General features: G+C 44.7%; 2 protein-coding genes and 4 non-coding genes across 12 annotated transcripts in view; 1 reads left to right on the top strand and 5 right to left on the bottom strand.

Moving 5' to 3' along the window:
* LOC137607705 (focal adhesion kinase 1-like) overlaps window positions 1-13,233 on the bottom strand; it is a 31,854-nt gene extending 18,621 nt beyond the window's left edge. For all 5 annotated transcript variants that reach the window (XR_011038028.1, XM_068333629.1, XM_068333631.1 and 2 more), the window contains exons 1-5: window positions 13,048-13,233; window positions 4,277-4,303; window positions 1,046-1,290; window positions 785-954; window positions 277-364 (exon numbers count right to left, since the gene is read on the bottom strand). Coding sequence is in view for 4 of the 5 variants with exons in the window: in XM_068333629.1 (XP_068189730.1) it covers window positions 277-364; window positions 785-954; window positions 1,046-1,246 (459 nt within the window). In the remaining variant the exon portion in view is untranslated. The remainder of the gene's footprint in view (window positions 1-276; window positions 365-784; window positions 955-1,045; window positions 1,291-4,276; window positions 4,304-13,047) is intronic.
* A 1,183-nt stretch (window positions 13,234-14,416) lies between these two features.
* On the bottom strand, window positions 14,417-14,488 carry trnah-gug (transfer RNA histidin (anticodon GUG)). Its single transcript has one exon. It is a non-coding gene; the product is annotated as a tRNA-His (tRNA).
* Window positions 14,489-14,676: 188 nt separating this feature from the next.
* Window positions 14,677-14,748, bottom strand: trnah-gug (transfer RNA histidin (anticodon GUG)). Its single transcript has one exon. It is a non-coding gene; the product is annotated as a tRNA-His (tRNA).
* A 297-nt stretch (window positions 14,749-15,045) lies between these two features.
* trnah-gug (transfer RNA histidin (anticodon GUG)) lies at window positions 15,046-15,117 on the bottom strand. Its single transcript has one exon. It is a non-coding gene; the product is annotated as a tRNA-His (tRNA).
* A 444-nt stretch (window positions 15,118-15,561) lies between these two features.
* On the bottom strand, window positions 15,562-15,633 carry trnah-gug (transfer RNA histidin (anticodon GUG)). The gene has a single exon. It is a non-coding gene; the product is annotated as a tRNA-His (tRNA).
* A 759-nt stretch (window positions 15,634-16,392) lies between these two features.
* On the top strand, window positions 16,393-22,141 carry LOC137606975 (major histocompatibility complex class I-related gene protein-like). Of its 3 annotated transcripts, XM_068332348.1 has the most exons (6): window positions 18,697-19,219; window positions 19,408-19,674; window positions 19,922-20,200; window positions 20,389-20,691; window positions 20,786-20,905; window positions 21,025-22,141. In XM_068332348.1, exons 1-6 carry the CDS (start codon window positions 19,147-19,149, stop codon window positions 21,126-21,128), a joined length of 1,146 nt encoding a protein of 381 aa, XP_068188449.1. In that variant the 5' UTR covers window positions 18,697-19,146; the 3' UTR covers window positions 21,129-22,141. The 3 variants fall into 3 exon arrangements, 1 of the variants encoding a protein (XP_068188449.1); XR_011037946.1 differs by lacking the exons at window positions 19,922-20,200; window positions 20,389-20,691; window positions 20,786-20,905; window positions 21,025-22,141 and adding exons at window positions 16,393-16,656; window positions 16,797-17,745 and having other exon boundaries at window positions 18,265-19,219; window positions 19,408-19,547; XR_011037947.1 differs by lacking the exons at window positions 19,922-20,200; window positions 20,389-20,691; window positions 20,786-20,905; window positions 21,025-22,141 and adding exons at window positions 16,393-16,656; window positions 16,797-17,745 and having other exon boundaries at window positions 18,265-19,333; window positions 19,408-19,542.
* The last annotated feature ends 342 nt before the right edge of the window (window positions 22,142-22,483 follow it).

Raw genomic sequence — 22,483 nt, 5'->3', positions numbered from 1 at the left:
TCCTACATAGAAACTCTAGAAACTCTGATCGATGTGTGTGTGAACACACATAGCAAGAAAATGGTGACGCAGATGTTTTGTGTAATTTGTGCGTCTCTCCATCTTCCTGCAGCCTCTCTGCAGGTCGGACCTCGTGTTTCCCTCCGGTCGGAGCGCACCGAACACAAACGAGCTCCTGTCGCGAGCTGAAAGCTTCATTCATTCCGTCTCACTGCTGGCAGGCGAAGGACACGTGTTTCCGTGCCCCCATGTATGTGTTTATTTGCGTGTCCACACCTGGTGGTAGAAGTAGTTGAGCGTCGGTTTGTCATCCGTAAACTGCTGCATGAAGCCTTTGGGAAGATACCGGATCCTCAACTCATACCTGGAGAAAGATAAAGAAAGAAGTCAATTTAAGACGTTAAACCAATCAAACAGGGAAAAAACAGAGTCGAATGAGTCAAAGAACTAAACGGATGTGAAGGAGAGCAAATGAGAGGACAGACTGAAAGATAAATGGAGACAAAGAGAGGAAGAAGAGTTGTTGATTTTGTCCGACAAAGCAGACATCTGCTTCTGTCTCTCTTTACGACCGCCGTGCAGAAGGTCTCCGTCTCACAATAGCATTAGCGCCACATTGAAGCTAATATATACAAGAGCATTAGCATCTAAACTGCTGGACACACACGCTCCCAGTCGGGCAGATGGCTAAAGCTAGCCGGTTAGCGGCTAGTTTGTGACGTGACCTCAGAGTTCTTCAAATCCCGATGATCTTTTTGCCGCTGGTTCCCATTTCTCTTCTCACCTCCACTCCTCGTTGGGTCGCGCCTGATCGTAGGTCTCTCTGACGTGGGACACGCCCATATCTGGGTGGAGCCAGTGCACCTGGTCCCTGGCTGCGCCGTTACTGAGGCGGAGGCCGAAACAAGACGTCCAGCGCACTTTGTGGATGTCCAGAATCTTCTGGATGATCCCCTGAAAGGCGTGAGGAGACGGCTTGATTAGTGTGTGTGTGTGTGTGTGTGTGTGTGTGTGTGTGTGTGTGTGTGTGTGTGTGTGTCCTCACCCTGACATCGGTGGCGTCTCCGTATCTGATGTTGGACGACCAGCAGCTGTGTTCGGTGTTGATCTCGAAGTGATGGAAGACTTTCAGAACCCTGTCCACCGAACCGGCCGCAGTCCGGTCCGACCCCCCCGCACTCAGCCTGGAGGCGGCGCCCCCCAGGAAGGCGTGGTTCAGGTTGGGGTCCAGGTAGGCCGTCGCCATGGTTTTCCGCGCTGACACCGCCGCCGCTAGGTGTCTGTCATATTCTGGGCGGGGGAAGACGAGAGCAGAGGGGATGAGAGAAGAAGAAGGAAGAACGGAATGAAAAGAGGAGGAGAATTCTGAAGAAGTGATGAAGGAAAAGGAAAAAAAAAAAGACGTCACAGATCTGCTGCTCAAAGTGTGGATTTAAATCCTGCTTTTGTTCTACTTGGAATAAACTTTGTGGAGTAAACAATAAGACACCAGAGAGAGAAAGAAGACGTCAAGACACCTGAAACTACTATACAAAGGAGACAATGCCCCCCCCTCCTAACCCCCACACACACACACACACAGACCCCCCCCCCCAACCCCCCACCAGACTGACGTTTTTCCTGAATGTGAAGCCACGACATTGAAACACATCCTGGAATTTCACCGCAGCTTGATCTGACAATGCCCAAAAGAACGAGATCCTTTAGGTGTGTGTGTGTGTGTGTGTGTGTGTGTGTGTGTGTGTGTGTGTTGTAATACTTCATTCTCTTTTTCTCTGCATGCCCTTTCTCCCCCTCCCGTTAAAAAGGAAAACCGAGCAGGTAATAACGCTGGAGAGAGAACGAGATGAAGAGCACAGATACACACAAATATTCACACACACACACACACACACACACACACACACACACACACACACACACACAATACACACCAAATACACTTCCATCTTCCTCCAGTCATTCCTTTTACACACACTTCTAGTTGGTTCCCATGGAATCAGATGTCACACTCCGGAGGGGCTACACGCTTCTATGTGTGTGTGTGTGTTAGTGTGTGTGTGTGTGTGTTAGGATTTCATTCATACCTCTGTCCCAGCACATGGGGAAGGGGCTACAGCCTCCCATCGCCATGGAAACGCATGTCCGTCCCTCCCTGTGTTTGCCAAGGACGGACAGACAGCTAGAAGTCTCGCAACCGCGCATCGCTCACCCGCGGTTCACTTATGGTGCGTAAGTTATACGAACACACACACACACACACACACACACACACACAGCAAAGTCCGGACAAAAACTCAAGGGCGCGCGCGCGCACACACACACGCACACACACACACAGAGTTAGAAGTCTATTGTCAACAGCTTTGTCAGCCCACAGTCGCTTCCAGGGGGGTAAGTGATCCCCACAAGGTGCAATTTTCCGGTCTGCTGACTCTGAGTGCGGTTTGAAGAACTCCTCTGGAATAAAAGCGTAAAAACAATCCCATCCTTTCTTTCTGATTCAGTCTTTCCTTCTCACTCGTCTCCCGTTAAACACGCCGGTGATGCACAAGTCAGCTTCATCCTCGCTCTTCCTCCTGCGCTCCTCTCCTGAGCGACTCCTCGGCGGCCCCTCGGCGGTGATCACACACTGTTTGCCAAAACTCTGCCCCATGCCTGAACTCCATAGTTACACCGTTGCCGTGGAAGAGTCGAGAAGACAGGGGAGGATTCTGGGTGATTTCGCTGGCTGAAGTCAAAATGATGGTGAGAAAGCAGCAGGAGCTAAAAAAAAAAGCTAACGTCCAACTGGATGAGCTGATCGGACGGTCGGAGACAGAATGAATGAGAGGAAACAGCAGAGGGAGAGAGGGGAGGAGCTAAAGACTATTAATATGCTAATCTGAAGCCCCGCCCACTCCTGTATGAACACAACCTCTAGGTTCTAAGAACGCCGGTCCAAACAGAACACAGAAGACCTGTCATTCGTGTGTGTGTGTGTGTGTGTGTGTGTGTGTGTGTGTGTGTGTGTGTGTGTGTGTGTGTGTGTGTACGCGTACGCTTCCTATGATTTGTGCTCTAATTGAGACATTGGCCATTGTTATGAAAATCTGGGAGGAGGAGGGGGTTCGAGCGGTGTGTGTGTGTGTATGTATGTGTGTGTGTGTGTGTGTAACATTGAAAGCCTTTTGTCAGAGGGCCGGATGTTCCTATGAATGGGAAGCCCTCTTTTGGGACTGAAGCCAAAGTGACTCCTTCTCCATCTCACTGTGATTATGGACAATAAATTAATTTTGCTGGGGAGGGAAATTAAAACTCAGAGATGCAGAGAAACGTAATGATTGCATCTTGCTTATAGAAATTTGAAATCACAGTTGTTTAAGACTTTTCACACCGATTTTCATGGACGATGACATCGCGACAAACGTCTACTTACAGGAATACTAAAGACCGTTTCTGATCCTCACGTCTTCTACTTCCTGTGTCGCAGTCATGTGATCGTTTAACAGGGTCAAGTTAACGATCAAATCAATGATCTGGTGGATTTTATTAATACTCTGGTCAATAATTACTGATTTGTGGATTTCTTTTTCCTGTCACGCTGCTGCTGGGAAACGTTCAACAAGCCGAAGCTGCAGAACAAAGAAGAACAGGAAGCAGCTTTTGGTCACAGCTGCTTGTTTTTGTGTGTCTGAAATGATTTAACAGCTAAAAGGACTCAGACATGTCTCTGTGGGAGGGGGGGACAGGGAGAGACGCCACATTCTACACTCCACTGAGGTACCAGAAGGAGGAGACAAGCTTCCACCTTCACGAGTCACGCCTACAGTCAATTTAGACTCACCAGTTCACCCGGCCTGTGTTGTCTAACGTTCACAGGACGCCACGCTGACTCATGCAGGCGGGTGTTTGTGATTTATTTGTGGGGGTAACTTTTCAGACGGCGGCTGAAGATGAATGACGACATGAAACACAAACGGCCTCGGGTCCAACCCGCTTCAAGGAAACGATTCTGTTTCAGGGGCTGAGAGTGTGAATATTAATGTTAGTCACACATTCTGACTGACAAGCCAGTGTGTGTGTGCGTGTGTGTGTGTGTGTGTGTGTGTGTGTGTCATCACGCTTCAGCTCTTTTGAAGTTTCCTGCGCTTGCCTTCTAATATATTTTTCCATTTTTTAGTTGTTTTTGCACTCCACAAAATATTTTCCTTAAAACCAAGAGCAGTATTTAAATACAACGAGCCGGCGTCTCACCCAGGGTGTACCCTGTTTCCCTTTCGAGTCCATTACTCACCTGTGTAATAGGCGATCCTGGAAATATCTGAAAGAACAGGAGAAGAGTTCTGGTTAGTTGTATGTCTGTATGTCAAAGGTTGTGTAAACCTCGTGATCAATGTTGTGTCAACTCTTAAGCAGGATATTGATTGATATTTAAAGATCAATAAGCCCGTGTCAAACAGGCTGAAGCTTCTCTGGTTAAAACAAGGAAATTCTTCTTCTACTTTTATTTAATGACGTCTGGTTTCTCAGGTCCGGGTTCTACAGCTGGTTTAGGGTCAGAACACGTTCCCTATGCTCACACTGCAGATCCCAAACCCCCACAGGAAGCTGCAGGAGAAACCAATGGAAAACCCGACACCCCGTTAGGACACGGATCCGACTGAACGGAAGAGAGGTCAGGAGGATGAGTGCCTAAGTGCTTTAGACAACCCTTCACAAACACACACACACACACAGACACATAAATGACAGCACGGATTGTCAACAACAATGATGTCACGGTCAGCAGAAAACCCACAAACCGAAAGGAAATGCCAGCAAGGTGACTCATGGTGTTTGAAATTAAAAACCAGGATTCTTCAATTAGTGTGTTAGTGTGTGTGTGTGTGTGTGTGTGTGTGTGTGTATGTGTGTAATAAGGCAAATCCTGACAATTCCCAAAAACATCACAACGCTAGCGTTACCAGTCTGTTCTGCAAACACAAACTCCGTATTTAGATGGATGTTTTCTTTTAAATTTATCCAACATCTTATTTCACACATTCTTCATGATATGGACTTTTTTTGCCGTCTCCTTCATTATTATGTTATTTCATGTATTTTTAAATTTTATGATTCAAACTGCTCTTAAAAAAGTACTGGTCAAAATAAATCAGCAATGTCACACAAGTTTTTATTTTTGTGTAATTCATACTTGAGCTCAAATAATCAATAACAAATAAATAACAATCAGCTTTAAATTCTTTATTTTCAGTGATGAGCTCATACAGCGATCGTCTCCACTCAATAACATCCTGTAGGAGTGTTAGCATGGGGCTCATTACACAGGAGTCTGGCTAGCAGCGCCTGTGTATCAAAGGGGGGTGGGGTAAGTGGGGGGGCATGGGTCGGGGTCACATGTGCCTGCAGACTGGCCGGCGGCCCAAAACACCTGCTCCTCAAGCTGTCTTCAAGAATGAGGAGAAGCTCAGCAGAGGAGAGGAGAGGAGCAATATTTAGCTCGGCAAGCGGTGTTCAGGTTCGGTTTTCTGCTGCAGGAAGACTCCAAATTCAAACGGTTTATTTATGTGTTTTTGCTTGTTAAATTCTCCTGCTGTCCTGGACATCATCGTTTGAAAAAAAAAAAGGTTGGATCAGATTTATCTGTAAAAAAGATAGAGATTGAGAGATGCTCGTGAATGTAGACGATCGTTAAAGAGACTGAAGTTAAAGTTAGAAATCTGACGAGACACAACATCCACCGTTTCCTTTCCAGACAAAAAAAGAACTTCTGCAGTGGATGAGAGCGGTCAGCTGTTCTGCCTCACCGCTCTACATTTAATGGTTAAACTTCACGCCGAGCTGGCACACGCCGAGTGTGTCTGTGCATGTGTGTGTGTGTGTGTGTCCCTCTGGACAATGGAGTGTTACTGGAGCGTGAAGTCTTACGGTGCAACAACATGACCCCCTCCTGAGGCAACGATCACACCTGCTAGTCAAAGTAATGTATAGAATCCCCCTCCAATAAAAAAAAAAAAAAAAATTAGTAATTTGTCACTGAAAATATATTTAACATGTTAATATTTTGACAGACAAGATGCTTCGTGTTCTTTATTGTGAGACGATAAATACACACACACACACACACCTCACATTCACAACCCGTACTGTTATCGCAGAGTAAAACACACACTTGCACGCCGACAGGGACGATGCACACTCCAGATAAGTCCTGCAAACACATGCAACACAATGAGGTCATGTGCATGCACGACTGCTCTAACACATTTATCTGCATGCACACACACGCGCACACACACACACACACACACACACACACAAATCCACTGAAATGTGCAGAGTTCAGGTGAAGCGATAAGATGTTAACGAATCGCAGCAGGACCAGATACAACATGTATAATTCATCACGACAGAACGGGGGAGAATGACCTGAAGCCCCCCGCCCCCCCACCCCTCCCTCTTGGATTGAAAGCACATTTATATGTTTATTTATGACTGTTTTCAACTGAGAGGGAAAAAAACAAACTTATAAATTAAAATTTTTATTTTTTAATCCTGATCTCTGAGCTCTAAACGGATCAAACGGTGTGTCGTTAAATTTATGATTAAAAAGCGAACCCAACACTGATTCCTCCTATGATCATCTCCTAGGATGCATCATTTTAACATATGTTTGCGTGTGTGTGTGTGTGTGTGTGTGTGTGTGTGTGTGTGTGTGTGTGTGTGTGTGTGTGTGTGTGTGTGTGTACCCACCAAAATAATTCATGTTTTGCTAATTCCCATCAATTATGAACCGAGCTGTGAATATTAAAACATACTAAAATATAGATGACCCGGAGAGAAACTGCAAGAGGTTTCCAACAAACACACAAAAAAACACAAACCAAACACACACACACACTTCCATCTTCCCAACAAATTCAAGCGAGGAAGAGGATGCTCTGCGTGAGGACGCATGTGAAAAACAATTGACCTCTCCATATGGTCACACACAGGTTAAATTAGTTTGATCTGAATGCATAAACCAGATGGACACACACACACACACACACACACACACACACACACACACACACACACAGTATTCAGTAAGTTCCTACCATGGTATAGTCCTTCCATTGAGTCCTGATGGGGACCAAACAGAACCCCTGGCTCCTGAGACACGCTAGGAGGCTAAGTGAGGATGCTAACGTGTTTTTACGCTTACAAGCCGACTTCCTCCTCCTCCTCTTCCTCCTCTCTTTACTACACTACGACTAAACCACGACGCTGACACGCTCTGAGCCACGGGAGGGAGGGAGGGAGAGAAGCCTCTGGGAGGGGGGAGGGAGATGGAAGGCAGAAAATGAAGTAAGAATAGGAGGGGGGGTGTCTTTGTGTCCCAAGAGAGGAATGGAGGAAGCAGGGGAGTGGGGGGGAGATGTATGGGAAATGGGGGAGAGAGAGACAAGAGGAGGGACGTGAAGGAGGAATGAAACCCCTTCATGAAAGCAGAAAAACAGCTTTTGGGGATGAGGATGACATAACACGTGTGTGTGTGTGTGTGTGTGTGTGTGTGTGTGTGTGTGTGTGTGTGTGTGTGTGTGTGTGTGTGTGTCACAGTGTGTTGCCTTTGGTTATTTAGTCTGTGACACTAATGCCCCCCCCCCCCCCCCCCAAGGAGCTACTCAATCAGTCCTACCCATGTCTCCAACTTTGCCCTGCAGGGACCATCCTTCATCAGGACAACTAACACACTCACACACACACACACACACACACACACACACACACACACACACACACACACACACACACACACACACACACACACAGAATTGGAGACAGGTGGAGCAACAGTAAAGCGTTCCGCCGACGTTGTTGTTTGGCCGGAGGGGGGGGGGGGGCTTTCAATTCAATTAAACTAAAATCAAATTTTGTGGAGCTAGGTTTGGATTAGGGGTCAAAGGTCACATTAGCCATTGCTAGCTTCTCTTAGAACTTTCAAAATAAAATGCTGGTTATGATCTAGAAATCTGATGTTTGTGGCACAAAAAGACTGTCTCCTGTTCCCTTCCAGTGCGTCACAGTAAATGTGTGTTCTGTTGACGCTGGACACACACCAGCAGCGGCCGTCGACTCACAACACACACACACACACACACACACACACAATGGGAGTCGCTCAGGAGTAAAGCAGATTAATAGAACACTGGATTAGTAGGCCAAGATGTCACACACTGCCATTAATAAGAAGGTAGACTAAGCTCCGCCTCCCTGCCCTGCGCTGTGTGACCCCGCCCCCCCTGACTGACGAGGTTACATCGCCCCCTGGTGGCTGACGCAGATCAGTCACGCAGATCAGCTGAACAGATTGAGTTTGTTTGGGTTAGAGTGTGTGTGTGTGTGTGTGTGTGTGTGTGTGTGTTCCAGAGAGACAGACAGAGAGAGAAAAGAGAGACTCTACACCTCTTCAATGAACCTTTGTTACAGGAGTGTGTGTGTGTGTGTGTGTGTGTGTGTGTGTGTGTGTGTGTGTGTGTGTGTGTGTGTGTGTGTGTGTGTGTGTGTGTGTGTGTGTGTGTGAACCTTAGTTACAGGAGTGTGTGTGTTGGTGACTAAGCCCACACACACACAGACACACACTGTGGTATTATACCCACATATGACCACAGCAACAGTAATCTATGGTGGAAACCTGCATGTGTGTGTGTGTGTGTGTGTGTGTGTGTGTTTTAGTCTGTCTGTGTGTGTGTTCATGCATGTGTGTCTCATAACTATGGCTCATCTCCAGGTGCTTTGTCACTGAACCGTGTGTGTGTGTGTGTGTGTGTGTGTGTGTGTGTCTGGCTGGTGATTGGTTTAAAGGGGGTGATGATGTCACAGAAACGGGTTCAGGACACACACATGATTTTACTTTACTTAGAGCCCCAGTAGGAGCAGAAATGAACCTACGACCATCCTGCCTACACAGATACAGATCACATTCTGTGTGTAAACCTCAGCTGAACCTCTGCAGGACATCTTGGACCCTCTCTCATCCTTCTGACCTCATCCATCTAGTTCTGTTCTGCTCTTTTCTCCACCACCTTCCCTCCTCCCGCCTCTTGTCTTTCTGTGTCTTCACGACAAATCCCAACAATCCTCTCTTTCTCTGCCACACCCCCCCTTGTTATGAGTTTGTAGCGCTGAGAAGTCAGCCACACACACACACACACACACACACACACACACACACACACACACACACACACACACACACACTGTACCAGAGGGAATCCCAGTGTTCCAATTCCATTCATCATTCGCTGATAGGCTGCACCAGTGACCTGCATGGTGTGTGTGTGTCTGTGTGTGTGTGTGTGTGTGTGTGTGTCCGCACCCGAAAGGAAGAAGAAGTTATTAACTATGATGTCATTTCCTGCCATTGTAACAGATTTCACAGTGCAGCGGGCCATCCGTTCAAACACTGGATCGACTGTTTCAGGACGAGTTCAGAGAAACTGACTACAGATTTGTCCAGATTTGGTTAACCGACACCACTGTGGGGATTAACTCTCAACCACGCAGTCATAATATTAAAATAAATAAACTGAATAATAAACTTTTGGGCTTTTTCTGGTCAGGAACGGCCGTAAAGATGATCAGTTTTATACTTTCTCTGTGGGTCAAATCACAGATGATCTTTGATATTAATTCTTAAATGTGGGTCTTGCAGGTAAAACTCGCGTGATGATAGCGAAGTTTATTGTGTGGCTGCATCAACGCACATGTTGATTTTTCTCAACAAAAAAATTAAAACACAAAATTCTCAGACATCAACTTCAGCCTCACACGCTGCCGAGCTGGCTTTAGATAACTAATGTTATCTTATAGGTCATTCTAGGTTAGTAACACACAAACACACACAGACATACAAACACACAGGTACACACAAACATACCAGCAAACACACAAACAACCGGGAGAGATTTGAGCGCTGCGGCCGAGAGGAAGAAGGCGTTTTCCTCTGGGCTCCTCGGGGACACAGCATGTTGTAGGATGTACAGTAAGAGTGTGTGTGTGTGTGTGTGTTTCCTAAATGCAACCAATCCAGAAGCAAAGGGAATGGCCTCCAACACACACACACACACACACACACACACACACACACACACACACACACACACACACACACACACACATCTTCCTTCACAGCTGTGACCACAGCTGGGAGGATGCTGGGGAACCGGTCCCACACAGATAGAAGCCGATGTTACGAATCGGGTCGCACACATGTGCACCATCAAAGTTACCGCACAAAAAAAAAAAAGAGGATCACCATTTGCTGACTTCCACTTTCAGTCGTGTTTTTCTTACCTTCCTGAGAGTTCACTCATTTGAGCAAACAGTGAGAAAACGATTGTGACTTTCTAACAGTGGGAAAACTGAGCAAGGAAAGATGTAACTGTCTTATTCTAGCAGGAATGGATGAAGGGAAGGAAAGCAAACGGAGTTATTTCTCTCGGTATAAAAAAAAAAAAGGCCTCATGACAAACATTAACGACACACACGCTCTTTTCATAGCCTCTGCATACCTACACACACACACACACACACACACACACACACACAGCATGCGTCTGCAATGATTGCTATCACTGGAGTCATTATGAGTCATTCTACATCCAGACTGCTGCCTTTGTCAGACCCGTTCTCTGCAGGACCATCTAGAACCCACAAGAAAAAGGAAATTTACGATCGATGAGCCAAAAACTGAATCTTTGCAAAAGACAGCAAAAAAAAACAAAAAAACATCCGCTGCAAACGTAGCGAGCCGCTCCTGTAAGATCTCTGAGTGCAGTCAAGTGTTTCTATAAATACAGGCCTCCTGCACGCTCTGCAATTTACACAAACTCAAATGAAACACGCGCACGCGCACACACACACACACACAACTGCCACGCCTGTATTAGCCTGCTGCACGCCAGCCACACACCGAAGAGATGTAGACAGAAACTCTACCGCCTGGGAAGTGAATTCTTTTCTGTCTAGATTTATATCTCAGCTGCAGAAGCTCCACGGAAAACTAAAAGGTCAATTAAAAAAAAAAGGGCTTTCCCAAATCCTCTCTGCTTTCGTCACGACTCCGAGTGACATTTTCTGCTTAATGACACGTTACTGCTGGAGTTAATGGAGAAGGCTGTGTTCACTTTGGTCCGACGAGTCCAAATTAGTAGACGAAGTCATGTGGTTGACCGCACAGTTCAAACCAACAGGGATGAGATGATGATTAACTTAACGAATTCCACCAACTTGTCATTCCAACCCACTTCAAGGATATCTGCAAAGCCGCGTCCAAAAAGATTTAACATGATGGTAAAAAACAAAAAAAATGTTCTGCGTGAGTTGGTGAGCTCAATGAAGTCAGCAAAGTGGAACTAAATACAAGCTCATCAAGGGGAAATGCTGAGCAGCTATTTAAGGCTTATTTGCTAATTTAGAAAACCACCCTCAAAACCTGTAAAAGGGTCGTCTATTACAATTAACAGCTAAGTGGGATGATTTTATTTTGAAAATGACAGAGAGCAGCGTTAAAACGGATTAAAACTCTTGTAAAGGAGGAAGTAGCGTCTGCAGGGCAGCATCCTGACTCCAACTTTCATCTCGCTAGAGGAGCAATTATTTAGATGAGGAGAATTTCCTGAAGTAAACGGGCGCAGCGTCACAAGAGGATAATCGCTTTAGTTGTTTGGAGGAACAACAACCAGCAGGAATCCAGAACGCCTGGATCAAAACACGGCAGCATCTCTGCACAGCAAACTTTACATGACCTGAAGGGGACTTTAGCGTTTTAAATGTCTTTCACAGGGGTTCTTGTCCACAGAACTGCAAATATAAGCGTGGAGGGAGGCTCTCCTATTAGTATACAGTGGATGAAGCTTCAGTGGCCTCAGGATACTGCAATTCATTAGCATTTCCTTGCATCTGGAATATGAAGTAGAAGCAAATCAGGCTCCTGCAACCTTCCCCAAGAACAAGGCAGCAGATTTCTGACACGTTTTACACGGATTTGGAGGCGTTCAACTTTTTTGCTCTCTATTTTATCCACACGTCAAGTTTTTTTTATGTCAGCAATGAAAGGAAAAATAGTTAAATCAAGTCATTTTTTAAAAAATGATTTCAAACTGTAAAATAAATGATGAATAAATAATAAACTGCAGCACTGGTAGAGTTGATTTATCATGAGATTCCATAGGCGTTTTCCCTCGATTTGATTGGTCAGATAATTGTTGACTATATGAAACCTGAAAATGACGTCATACGTTTCGAGAACCTGCAGTGCTGCCTTCAAGTATCCTTGTTTCTTCTAATCCAAAAGGCACTGAGCTCGAACTGACAGTAATATTTACCATCTTTAATTGGTTAACTGACTAAAAATTTGTTGCTGACTGTTCAATTATTGATTAGACGATAGTTTAACATGTGACTCTGGTTATTAAAAACAGCAGCGTAAGCAAACACGCAGTATTATGTATCTATTTAAGAGGGTTTTCTAATGTTAATCAATAACCACATTGAATTGGATCATAAACGTCAGGTTTACAGAAGCTTTCAGACAGGAAATTAAAATTTTACCCAATTCCTTAAAGATATGTGAGTCAGGTAATTTCAATTTTTTTCTTCAGAAAAATGGAACTAAGTTTATATTAACCTCTTACTTTGAATACGGTGAACAATTTCTACTTAAAGCAGAGATTAGGAGCTAAATGTAGGTTAATCTGGTGCGTTTGGGGACCGTAGGTTAAATTACAGTTGTCCACATTACTCCATGTGACAGTGGCGACGAGTTCGGCGGCGGTAACGTCACACTTTTTACAACTACTCCAAGTTACTGAAAAGAAAAGGTACCAGCCAGCTATGACGCTGTAAATCACACCAAACTATCAGTCACTTCCCAAACAGTATCAAGTTTCTAATATAAGCAGAGGAAACTACTAACGACAACCAAAGGCGAACGTTCAAACAACCGCATCCCATACTTTTTTCTTTTTTTTTTTCCTCTTTTAGCTCCTGAAGTAATCCCGTAAACACAACATCACTCACGTCGGCTTGCGCCAGAGGACGTCCGGTCGGTTTCCGGTGATTTTACCGGTGGAAGAAGCCGTTAGCAGTCGGTATATAATCCGTTATTTGAGTTGTAGAGCCGGGGGGTAGTTGTCCGTACTGGTTTTTCGCTCCTGCTTATCTCCCCCCTCTCTCTTTTTTCCTCGTCGCCTGTTCCTGCTTCCCCCGTCCACATCCAGCATTCCAATATGGCTGCCGCGGGGGGAGAGAGACGTAGACGCAGAGTGGAGAGAGAGAGAGAGAGAGAGAGAGAGAGAGAGAGAGTGAGAGAGAGAGAGAGAGAGAGAGAGAGAGAGAGAGAGAGAGAGAGAGAGAGAGAGAGAGCGCTGCTCCCTTTAAGGAAAGCGTCGCCTGGGGCTCAGCAAACAGCAGCCTGTGAATGAATGAATGGACGTGTGACGACTTTGCATGTTATAATTACACTTTTATGTCCCGATTTAGTAAACAGACAAGCATTAAAAGTTAAGAATAAACAATTCACAGCATAAAATAGCTGTGTTTACTCAACTATTGTATTTAAGTACTTTTTTTGCGACTTGAAGTTGAGAAGTCCCTACTTTTTTTGCTTCTGAGATTCAGAGAGGTAGTATTGCATTTATTTAAGAGAGACTCTTTTCAAATTAAAATTTTATATTAAAAACTTATTATGAATTTTGTAATTATGATTTACTCTCTTATATTAAATTACCAAAAGCAGTGGGGACGCTTTTGGAGGTGATTGTAATTTGGAGGCGACGCGCTCCTCCTCTGCGCACGGGTGTAAAAGCGACATCTAGTGGTCAAAAGATGAATTGTTTTCATGGAGGAGAGCGCCGTGGAAACGCATCGATCCAAACACTTGACTGGATTGACTCCTCCTATTTTATTGTGGATCGTTTTATAAATAGATAAATGGTGATCAGTCAAAATATTTGTATTGATTTGGACTGACCCTTCCGTCCGAGCGGAGCCTTCCCCTCCAAAATAGGTCCATGCACTCATCAAGGCCTGTATGGATCTCCTGGTGTATGACCCACAAGGACAAGGCCCGGTTATAGTGGAGGATGACTCATCTGACCATATCTTTTTCCACATCTCATTAGAAAAGCGCCTCCGGCTTTTGCACCACTGAAGTCTTAAATGGGCATTCATCTCTGTAATGAAAGGATCATTCGCTATAACCCGACGATCTTATCATCTCCATGTAATTGACTGTTCCTGCTAATACTGTCTATTTGCGTCCTTGACGAACATCCTTGGTCACCTTCCCGTTATCTACATCCTACGTCACGGTCATCAAATGAGCGTCGTTGAACAGGAATCCTGGTGCTCTGACCTGAATGAATCAAAAACAAATAAATAAAGATTTTGCCGTGACCCGGATTCGAACCGGGGTTGCTGCGGCCACAACGCAGAGTACTAACCACTATACGATCACGGCTACTGAAAGAGGTCAAAAAGAAAATGGTAATCCAATTATTTTGGGGTACAAACAATAAGCAAGGGAAACAAACTTGTCCATATGTTACTTTAAAGCGTACAAATGACGTTCCAAGAAAGACACTGACGAAGCTTTTAAAAAAGCTAAATTTACAGTGGGACACAGTCCAATTGGACAGAATTAAAATCTGCCGTGACCCGGAGTCGAACCGGGGTTGCTGCGGCCACAACACAGAGTACTAACCACTATACGATCACGGCTGACGTGAAAAAGAGAACTGAAAAAGGTAAATAAATAAATAAAATAAATAAAATAAAATAAATTTGGGGATGAGAAAAAAATCCACCGTCGAGAAACTTAATTTAAACTTGACGCTCAATTGCAAAACAAGAAAGTTGTCGGTGTGGTCCAATTATCTTAAACTTTAGGATAACTTTATAATAATTTAAGACGTAAAGAATAAAAAATACAGCAGCTCTTTATAGAGTTTCAACAAAACCTAAAATAAATCTAATATTGAAAAAAGGACCCAGCTCACTTGGATTTAATTAAAACGCTGCCGTGACCCGGATTCGAACCGGGGTTGCTGCGGCCACAACGCAGAGTACTAACCACTATACGATCACGGCTGGTGTGGAAAACGGAGCCGGAATATTTGTGGGATGAGGAAAACAAAAACAACGCGATCAGGTCATAAATGATGAGACACGTGGCTTAAAGGTTTGAGGTCCAAAGAGAAGCCGCCGGGCCTCTGGGTAAAGTCTTCTCCTGCGCATCCCAAACATTCTCACCGGGGTGAAAGTCTGGGCTCCTTGGGGGCCAATCTGGGATCGAAAATGATGTCCCATAGTCCCTGAAGCCCTCTGTAAAGATATGAAAAAAAATCCTGAAATAGTCGCCTTGGAATAGGCGCGACTCATCAGGGAAGAAAAATCCATAGATATGGACAGATGTGGTGATTCAGTAGTTCAACAGATGACGTCATTTTATGGGTACATGACGTTGCTGCACCTCGAGTTGAACCATAACACCGTCCCTCAATGCAGGGACTTTAGTCAATTTACATTAAAAGCTGCCGTGACCCGGATTCGAACCGGGGTTGCTGCGGCCACAACGCAGAGTACTAACCACTATACGATCACGGCTGGGGAAAGAAGAAGACAGAAACCCACGTGGATCTGGACTCATCAGACAACGTGACCACTGCTCCAGAGTCCAGTCTCCACGTTCCAGAACATACTGAAGCCCCCCTTTTTTAGTTCAACCTCCTTCATGGGTGTTTTTCTTCAGAATAATCAGCTGTACATTCACTTAGTTATTTTTGGTTTTTGAGCGTGAAAATGCTGTCTTCTCGCAGTATTAATTTTTTTTAATCTAATGGAATAAAATATTTGTTCTAATAGTGTTATTCTAACACCACAGAGGTTAGAATAACCTCTTACGAGACGTTCTGCAGACTCTCAACGCAGGTATAGCGCTCCTCCTACTGGTCAAACGGTGTTACAGCACTTGCCCCTGACCGGAGATACGATGGGATCAAGTCAGCAGCAGTGACGCCAGCAGGAGGACATATGGTTCTGTAAATAATTAGTAAAAAAAAACATTAAATAAACACAGGACTGTGTATATTCACGTGATCCCTTCAGCTACCATTTCAGACTCCACACACGCTGGTCCTGAACCGATCATCCTCCGGTTCGTAAGCCAATGTGGACCCCGATTTCAGTTGAATTATTGTCCCCTATTTTTTTTTCAGTCCCTGGTGAAGTGTAAAAAAAAAGTAAGTCGATTTCTCAATTTCTATAAATATTAGAAAGTAACATTTGAATCCATACAGCTAAAGCGGAAATTAAAGCTTCGATGTATTCCTAGTCGGACGTTTTTCTGGGGGGGACAACAAGCGGAAGTCAACAAATACTGACATTAGCCTTCGCTTTTTACGTTCCTTTTATCTGTGGAAGTTTAGTTTTTCTGTTATTTAGTTCGGTTAACAAAGATGTCGTCATTTGACTCTTTGAAGGATTTTGTCAAAAGACGACTAACAGATGACGACGAGGATATTTTCGAATCTTTTCAGAAAGTTGTCGTCAAGTACGAAGAAGAGATAAATCGTCTACGCGGACTGCTGGATCTCTGCCTTAAACCCGACTCGAAGCAACACATGACGGGTATGCAAAACGTCATTTTATTGAATAAAACAGATTTGACCGTCAATTAATCTGTATTTTAACAAATGGTAAGTCATTTCCTCGCATGTCTGCGTTTGTGTCGTCACAGTAGCATCATACTCCTTTTGTTGCTCCTCCAGATTGCCTGCAGCGCCATGGCTGTGATGAGGAGGAGGAAGATGAAGAGGAGGTTCATGCTGACCAGCAGCTCTGGAACCAGGAGGTGAAGTCCAGCATGGAGCAAGAGGACACAGAGATTCTACACCGGAGAGAGGAAACAGAGGAACCACACATCAATCAGGAGGGAGAGCAGCTTGTACACAAGCAGGAAACTGATGTTGTTATGTTTACTCCTGCTTCTGAGGAAGATCAGACTCCATGCGTGAAAGCTGAAGATTTTGCAGCACAGACAGAGTCTGTTGTCAACTTGCTGGTTATCAGCTCTGTGGTGGGAGCAGCAAACGTTGACTTGCTGATCTCTAACAGCTCTCATGTACCCATCGGCCATGATGAGAGAGGAGAAACGGGAGGAAAAGAGGATGAAACTGAGCCACAGTTTCAAACCACGGGAACACGTAACACCAAGAAGGAGTCATATGTTTGCACAGTATGTAACAAGGGTTTCACACAAAGTGGACTCTTGCAAACCCACAGGAGAATCCACACTGGTGACAACTCTTACAGTTGTACAACATGTGGCAAACATTTCACCTGTAAACAGAGCTTGACTAACCACATGAAAATCCACACAGAGGAGAAGAGTTATACTTGTGAACATTGTGGGAAAAGCTTTAGACATAGGAGTTTTTTGAGAAAACACAAGAAAATCCACCTTAGAGAGAAGCCTCATGGTTGTGAAACGTGTGGTAAACGTTTCACATGGAAACAGAGCTTGACTCAACACATGAGAATCCACACAGGGGAGAAAGGTTATCATTGTGAACAATGTGAGAAAAGTTTCAGACATGGGAATAGTTTGATAAAACATATGAGAACCCACACTGGAGAGAAGCCTCATGGGTGTAAAACATGTGGAAAATGTTTCACGTGGAAACAGAGCTTGACTCAACACATGAGAATCCACACACGGTGAGAAGCCTCACAGTTTTACATGATTGTGGGACTTTTAAGGTGTGTTTATGACACATTATTGTAGTAAAGTAGCATTGTTTTTTTAATATTATTATAGTTGATGACTCTGTTTCTGTTTCAATGCCAAAATTAACAGTTTTCACAATCAAATTATCAAATTAAGTTAAAATAATACCGGTTAAATACACAATATTAAATCACAATGAGTTAACAGCATAATGTAACTGCAAGAAAAACATAATAAAGCTTTACTTAATCTCATGTGCTCATTAAACTGTTAAGTGATTCTACTTGGCAGCTAAAGAAAAGCTAAAATGGACAATGCTGTCTGAACAATGTTAGTAATAGGATTGAGATAAAATGCTTCATGTATTCACGATGCTGATGAATGAATTTGATCCGTAGTCATTTTAAAGAAATACATCATTAAAAATTCAACAAGAATGATGATACATGACTATTAAAAAAAAGGAAGAATGGGAACCAAATAATTTCCTCTGTTTAATTTGTCCTCAGGTATGAATAGAACCCAGTTGTTGGCCGGGTTAGGTTTTCTGTCCAGAAGGTTTTTTGTCCGTTGCCCCGGAGACAGAAGAAGACGCTCAGCCCTGGCTGTACTGTGGAAATGAAAACCAGCTGCAGGGCTCAGCAAGACATTTGATAGCGTCACCCTGGAGCTGATGGTGCCCCCCTGCGCCTCGGTCTTCTCTTTTGCATTTGGAGTGAAGGCAGAGAAACACTAAACGGACTCGCTATTCAGAGGAGTCAGCACTTGGGGGAGTCCATCCCATCAGGACCGCTTCACTGGGCCTGTCTTCACCGGACGCGTCCTGATGCAGCATCAATGCTACGGATCAGCTGATGGAAGAAGATGTCAGAGGAACAGGTGATGCTGACCTGAAGAGTTACCTGAAGGGAAACCACATGGACTGGAGGTTCAACTGCATCGGGGGGGGGGGTCAAACTCATTTTTACTGAGGGCCACACCAGCATAAGGTCTGTCCTCAAAGGGCCAGATGTAACTTAGTGTAAAGTGAAATGAATGTAAATACTCCTCAGTGATCAGTAACAAGAGGAGCGTCAGCTGATCAAACATCAACAGGGGGGGTCACATTTGTGTGGGTCCAGCAGTTTTCAGCGTCCACAGCTCCAACAACACGTCACCGTCAGTAAACTGATCCCCCACCCCCCATCCTCTGGCGCACTTTAAAATCAGCTCCATTCACTTTCACTTTTGATTCACTACCTGTGACGTCACTGCTCAGGACGAACTGCCATTGGCTCAGAAGGACGCGGAAGTCCGCTGCTCTCCGTGTTCCGTCCTCACTTCACCCTTGATGGTCGGACTGGAAGCTTCACCAGAGACTCCTGTCGGCTGTTGTGTGTTCGGAGCTGCAGATGCGACAGGTCACCATGACGACCTTGGTTCTGGTGGTTCTCCTGGGAACAGGTGTACCTGGTGCGGCGGGAGGTGAGGTCACGTGATTTCCCGATCGGGAAGGAGGAAGAATTTGGTGTGTTTGGCAGAGAAGAACTGACTGAACATCAGACGCCATCAGAACCACTTTACTGGAGCCCAGTTCTTGTAGGTTCTGTGTGCAGGAAAATCAAATGTTTCACTGGTTTATGAAACACAAATCATGTTTCTGTTTCTTTCAGTGACTCACTCTCTGAAGAATTTCCAAACTACATCTTCTGGAGTCCCAAACTTCCCAGAGTATGTGGCTGTTGGGTTGATTGATGACATTCAGATTGATTATTATGACAGTAACACCAAGAGAACAGAACCCAAACAGGACTGGATGGAGAAAATCACAGCAGATGATCCTGAGTACTGGAACCGAGAGACTAGGATCAATGAGGGGAACCATGAGACGGCCAAAGTCAACATTGAAATTTTAAAGAAGCGCTTCAACCAATCTGAAGGTTTGTTTATGTTTCTACTGATAAAATGTTGTTTATGTTTTCATGCTGCAGGAACACACACACACACACACACATTCATCTGTTTGATGGCGTCTCTTGTTGACTCAGCACAAACATTCCTGTCAGACGACTGGATGCTGCTGGACTTCACTGATCCAGTGTTTCTGTCCATCCCATAATAACCAGCAGAGATCGCTGAGACTGGATCAGAATAAGTCCATTGAGAGTCTCTCTCTCTCTCTCTCAGGTTTCCATATTGTCCAGAGGATGTATGGTTGTGAGTGGGACGATGAGACTGGAGAGGTTACTGGTTTTGATCAGTATGGTTATAATGGAGAAGACTTCCTGGTCCTGGACCTGAAGACAGAGACCTGGATCGCTCCCGGACCTCAGGCTCTCATCACCAAACACAGATGGGATCATGACAGAGCTTTGATGGAATATAGAAAACATTCTTACACCCAGGAGTGTCCTGAGTGGGGGAGGAAGTATTTGGAGAATGGGAGGAGCTCTCTGCTGAGAACAGGTAGGATCACATGACCTGATGGAGTTTCGTACCGACACCCTTCATGTTTCTCTGGTGTTTGTGATCAACAGTAAACAATAAAGGTTAACGACACACAGACAACACTTCAGATCCATCCCATCAAACAGAAGAACAAACAGTGACTCCTGGTGAGGAGCATCTAAAGTGTGTTTGTGCTCCTCCTCCAGAGCTCCCCTCAGTGTTCCTCCTCCAGAAGACCCCCTCCTCTCCAGTCAGCTGCTTCGCTACAGGTTTCTACCCCAACAGAGCTGCACTCTTCTGGAGGAGAGATGGAGAGGAGCTTCATGAGGAGGTGGACCACGGAGAGATCCTCCCCAACCATGATGGAACCTTCCAGACCAGTGTTGACCTGAACCTTTCATCGGTGGCCCCTGAAGACTGGAGGAGGTACGACTGTGTGTTCCAGCTGGAAGGTGTGGAGGACGACTTGGTCACCAGACTGGACAAAGGAAAGATCTGGACCAACTGGGGTGAGACGGGGGTCGGGGGGGTGGGGGGTGGAGACACCTTTATTTCCTGCACTTCTGTTCAGGTTGTGACTCGTTGTTGTTTTCTTCTCTCCAGAGGAGCCCACTGACGTGACCCCCCCCACCACCACCACCATCATCACCATCATCGCTGTACTGGTTTTTGCTCTCGTTGTCATGGCAGCCGTTGGGTTCAAGCTTTCCAGACAGAGGACAGGTGAGGGGTCCGAACAGAAGCCGTCTCTTCCTCCCAGCTTTGATTTGACTCTTTGACCTGATGCTTTGACTCAGCGTGAAGCAAACTTCACGGTGGGATGACGAGTCTTTGTTTTCCAGCTAAACGTGGTTCAGTTCCTGAGGACAGCTCTGAGCTCTCTGAGAGACTGCAGCCGGGGGTCGGGGCGCAACCAGAGGTCAACAAGCACCAGAATGTGATCTGATCAAATCCATCAGGATGAGGATCTAGTTATCGATGGTTATTGATTAGAGTCTGTAGAAAACGCACTACAAATATTGAGTAAATGTGGTCAGAACAAATTCTGCTTTGCAATGAAGTCCCACATTTTACACGTGTCTCATCATTCTCACTTCTTTCACTTTAAACAAGGATGATTGAATTTATGGAGCTCAGAGGTCGATCCCATTATCATTGACATGGTAAATAAAAGTAAGACATGAAAGTCAATGTTCGGTTCTTTATTTTCATGCCTTACTCTGATTTCATGTTTCTGACTTTCACGTTTCTGTGAACCAGAGACCTGAAACGTTTGTTGTTTTTTTCTGGTGCTTTGGCGCCACCTGCTGGTTGGATCCGGATCGTCCTGGAGGATTTGAACGTTCCTGTATCTCTTCATTAATTGTGTTTTATGTGTTTGAATCTTGTTTTTGTTTGTCTCACACCCCAGAATTTCCTGGAGAAAACGTTTCTAACTACTTAATAAGTGTCCTTCAAAGTTTAAGATGCTTTAAAGGAATGTTAAATGTAGTTCTACAGAATCTCATGAAGCTCAGCGGCGGACACGGACATCACGGACCGTGGGAGGCGGCTGGGGAACACACTCTGTGGAGAAGGAACGTTTCAGCACCTCTATGACATGTTCTAGATGTTGTGCTCCTGTCTGGAGTTTGAACAAAGTTTGAAATAAATGAACGTTCAAATCCTCCAGTACGATACGGATCCAACCAGCAGGTGGCGTCAAAGCACCAGAGACTGATGTTCATTCAGATTATACAGACATACCTGTATAATTACACCTGAAATGAGTAAAGTTGTAAAATGGCTGACTACCTGAAATATTTTTGTTCTGTATGTTTTTATTCATTAGTCTGTACAGGAGAAGATAAAATTTAGCTGAAAGAATACACCTGTGATGGATTGATAACTTTGGTTGGGTTTATCAGTATTGACATATACAGTGTTTGTCTTTTATGTTATAAAATCCACAAAAACTTTTGGTATTGCTTCAATGTGCTTAAAATACACCATTTTAATAGAGATTAATTGTTTCATTTTCAGCATCAGCAGCACTGTTGTGAGGCGAAGACATTAGATGTGTGCTTAATAAGGGTAATTTTCACAGATCATTATTGCACGTTTTATATACCAAGAAATAATTAAGCAAGAAATCCCCACAGGTGCTTTACGCCAAGCGTGCCATTTCTTCACTGTACTACATCAAACACACGCTAGATGGCGTCACTGACTCTAATATCCACCGAACGGCAAATGAGCAAGCTTTTATTTTGAAAATCAGCACACAGGAAGTCCCACAGAGGCAGTCGCTGCTGTGTGTTT

This window comes from Antennarius striatus, chromosome 14 (genome assembly GCF_040054535.1).
Source record: "Antennarius striatus isolate MH-2024 chromosome 14, ASM4005453v1, whole genome shotgun sequence".
In the NCBI taxonomy this organism is placed as follows: domain Eukaryota; kingdom Metazoa; phylum Chordata; class Actinopteri; order Lophiiformes; family Antennariidae; genus Antennarius; species Antennarius striatus.
The sequence above is the reverse complement of the archived record's forward strand: the minus strand, read 5'-3'. Positions and strand labels throughout refer to the sequence as shown.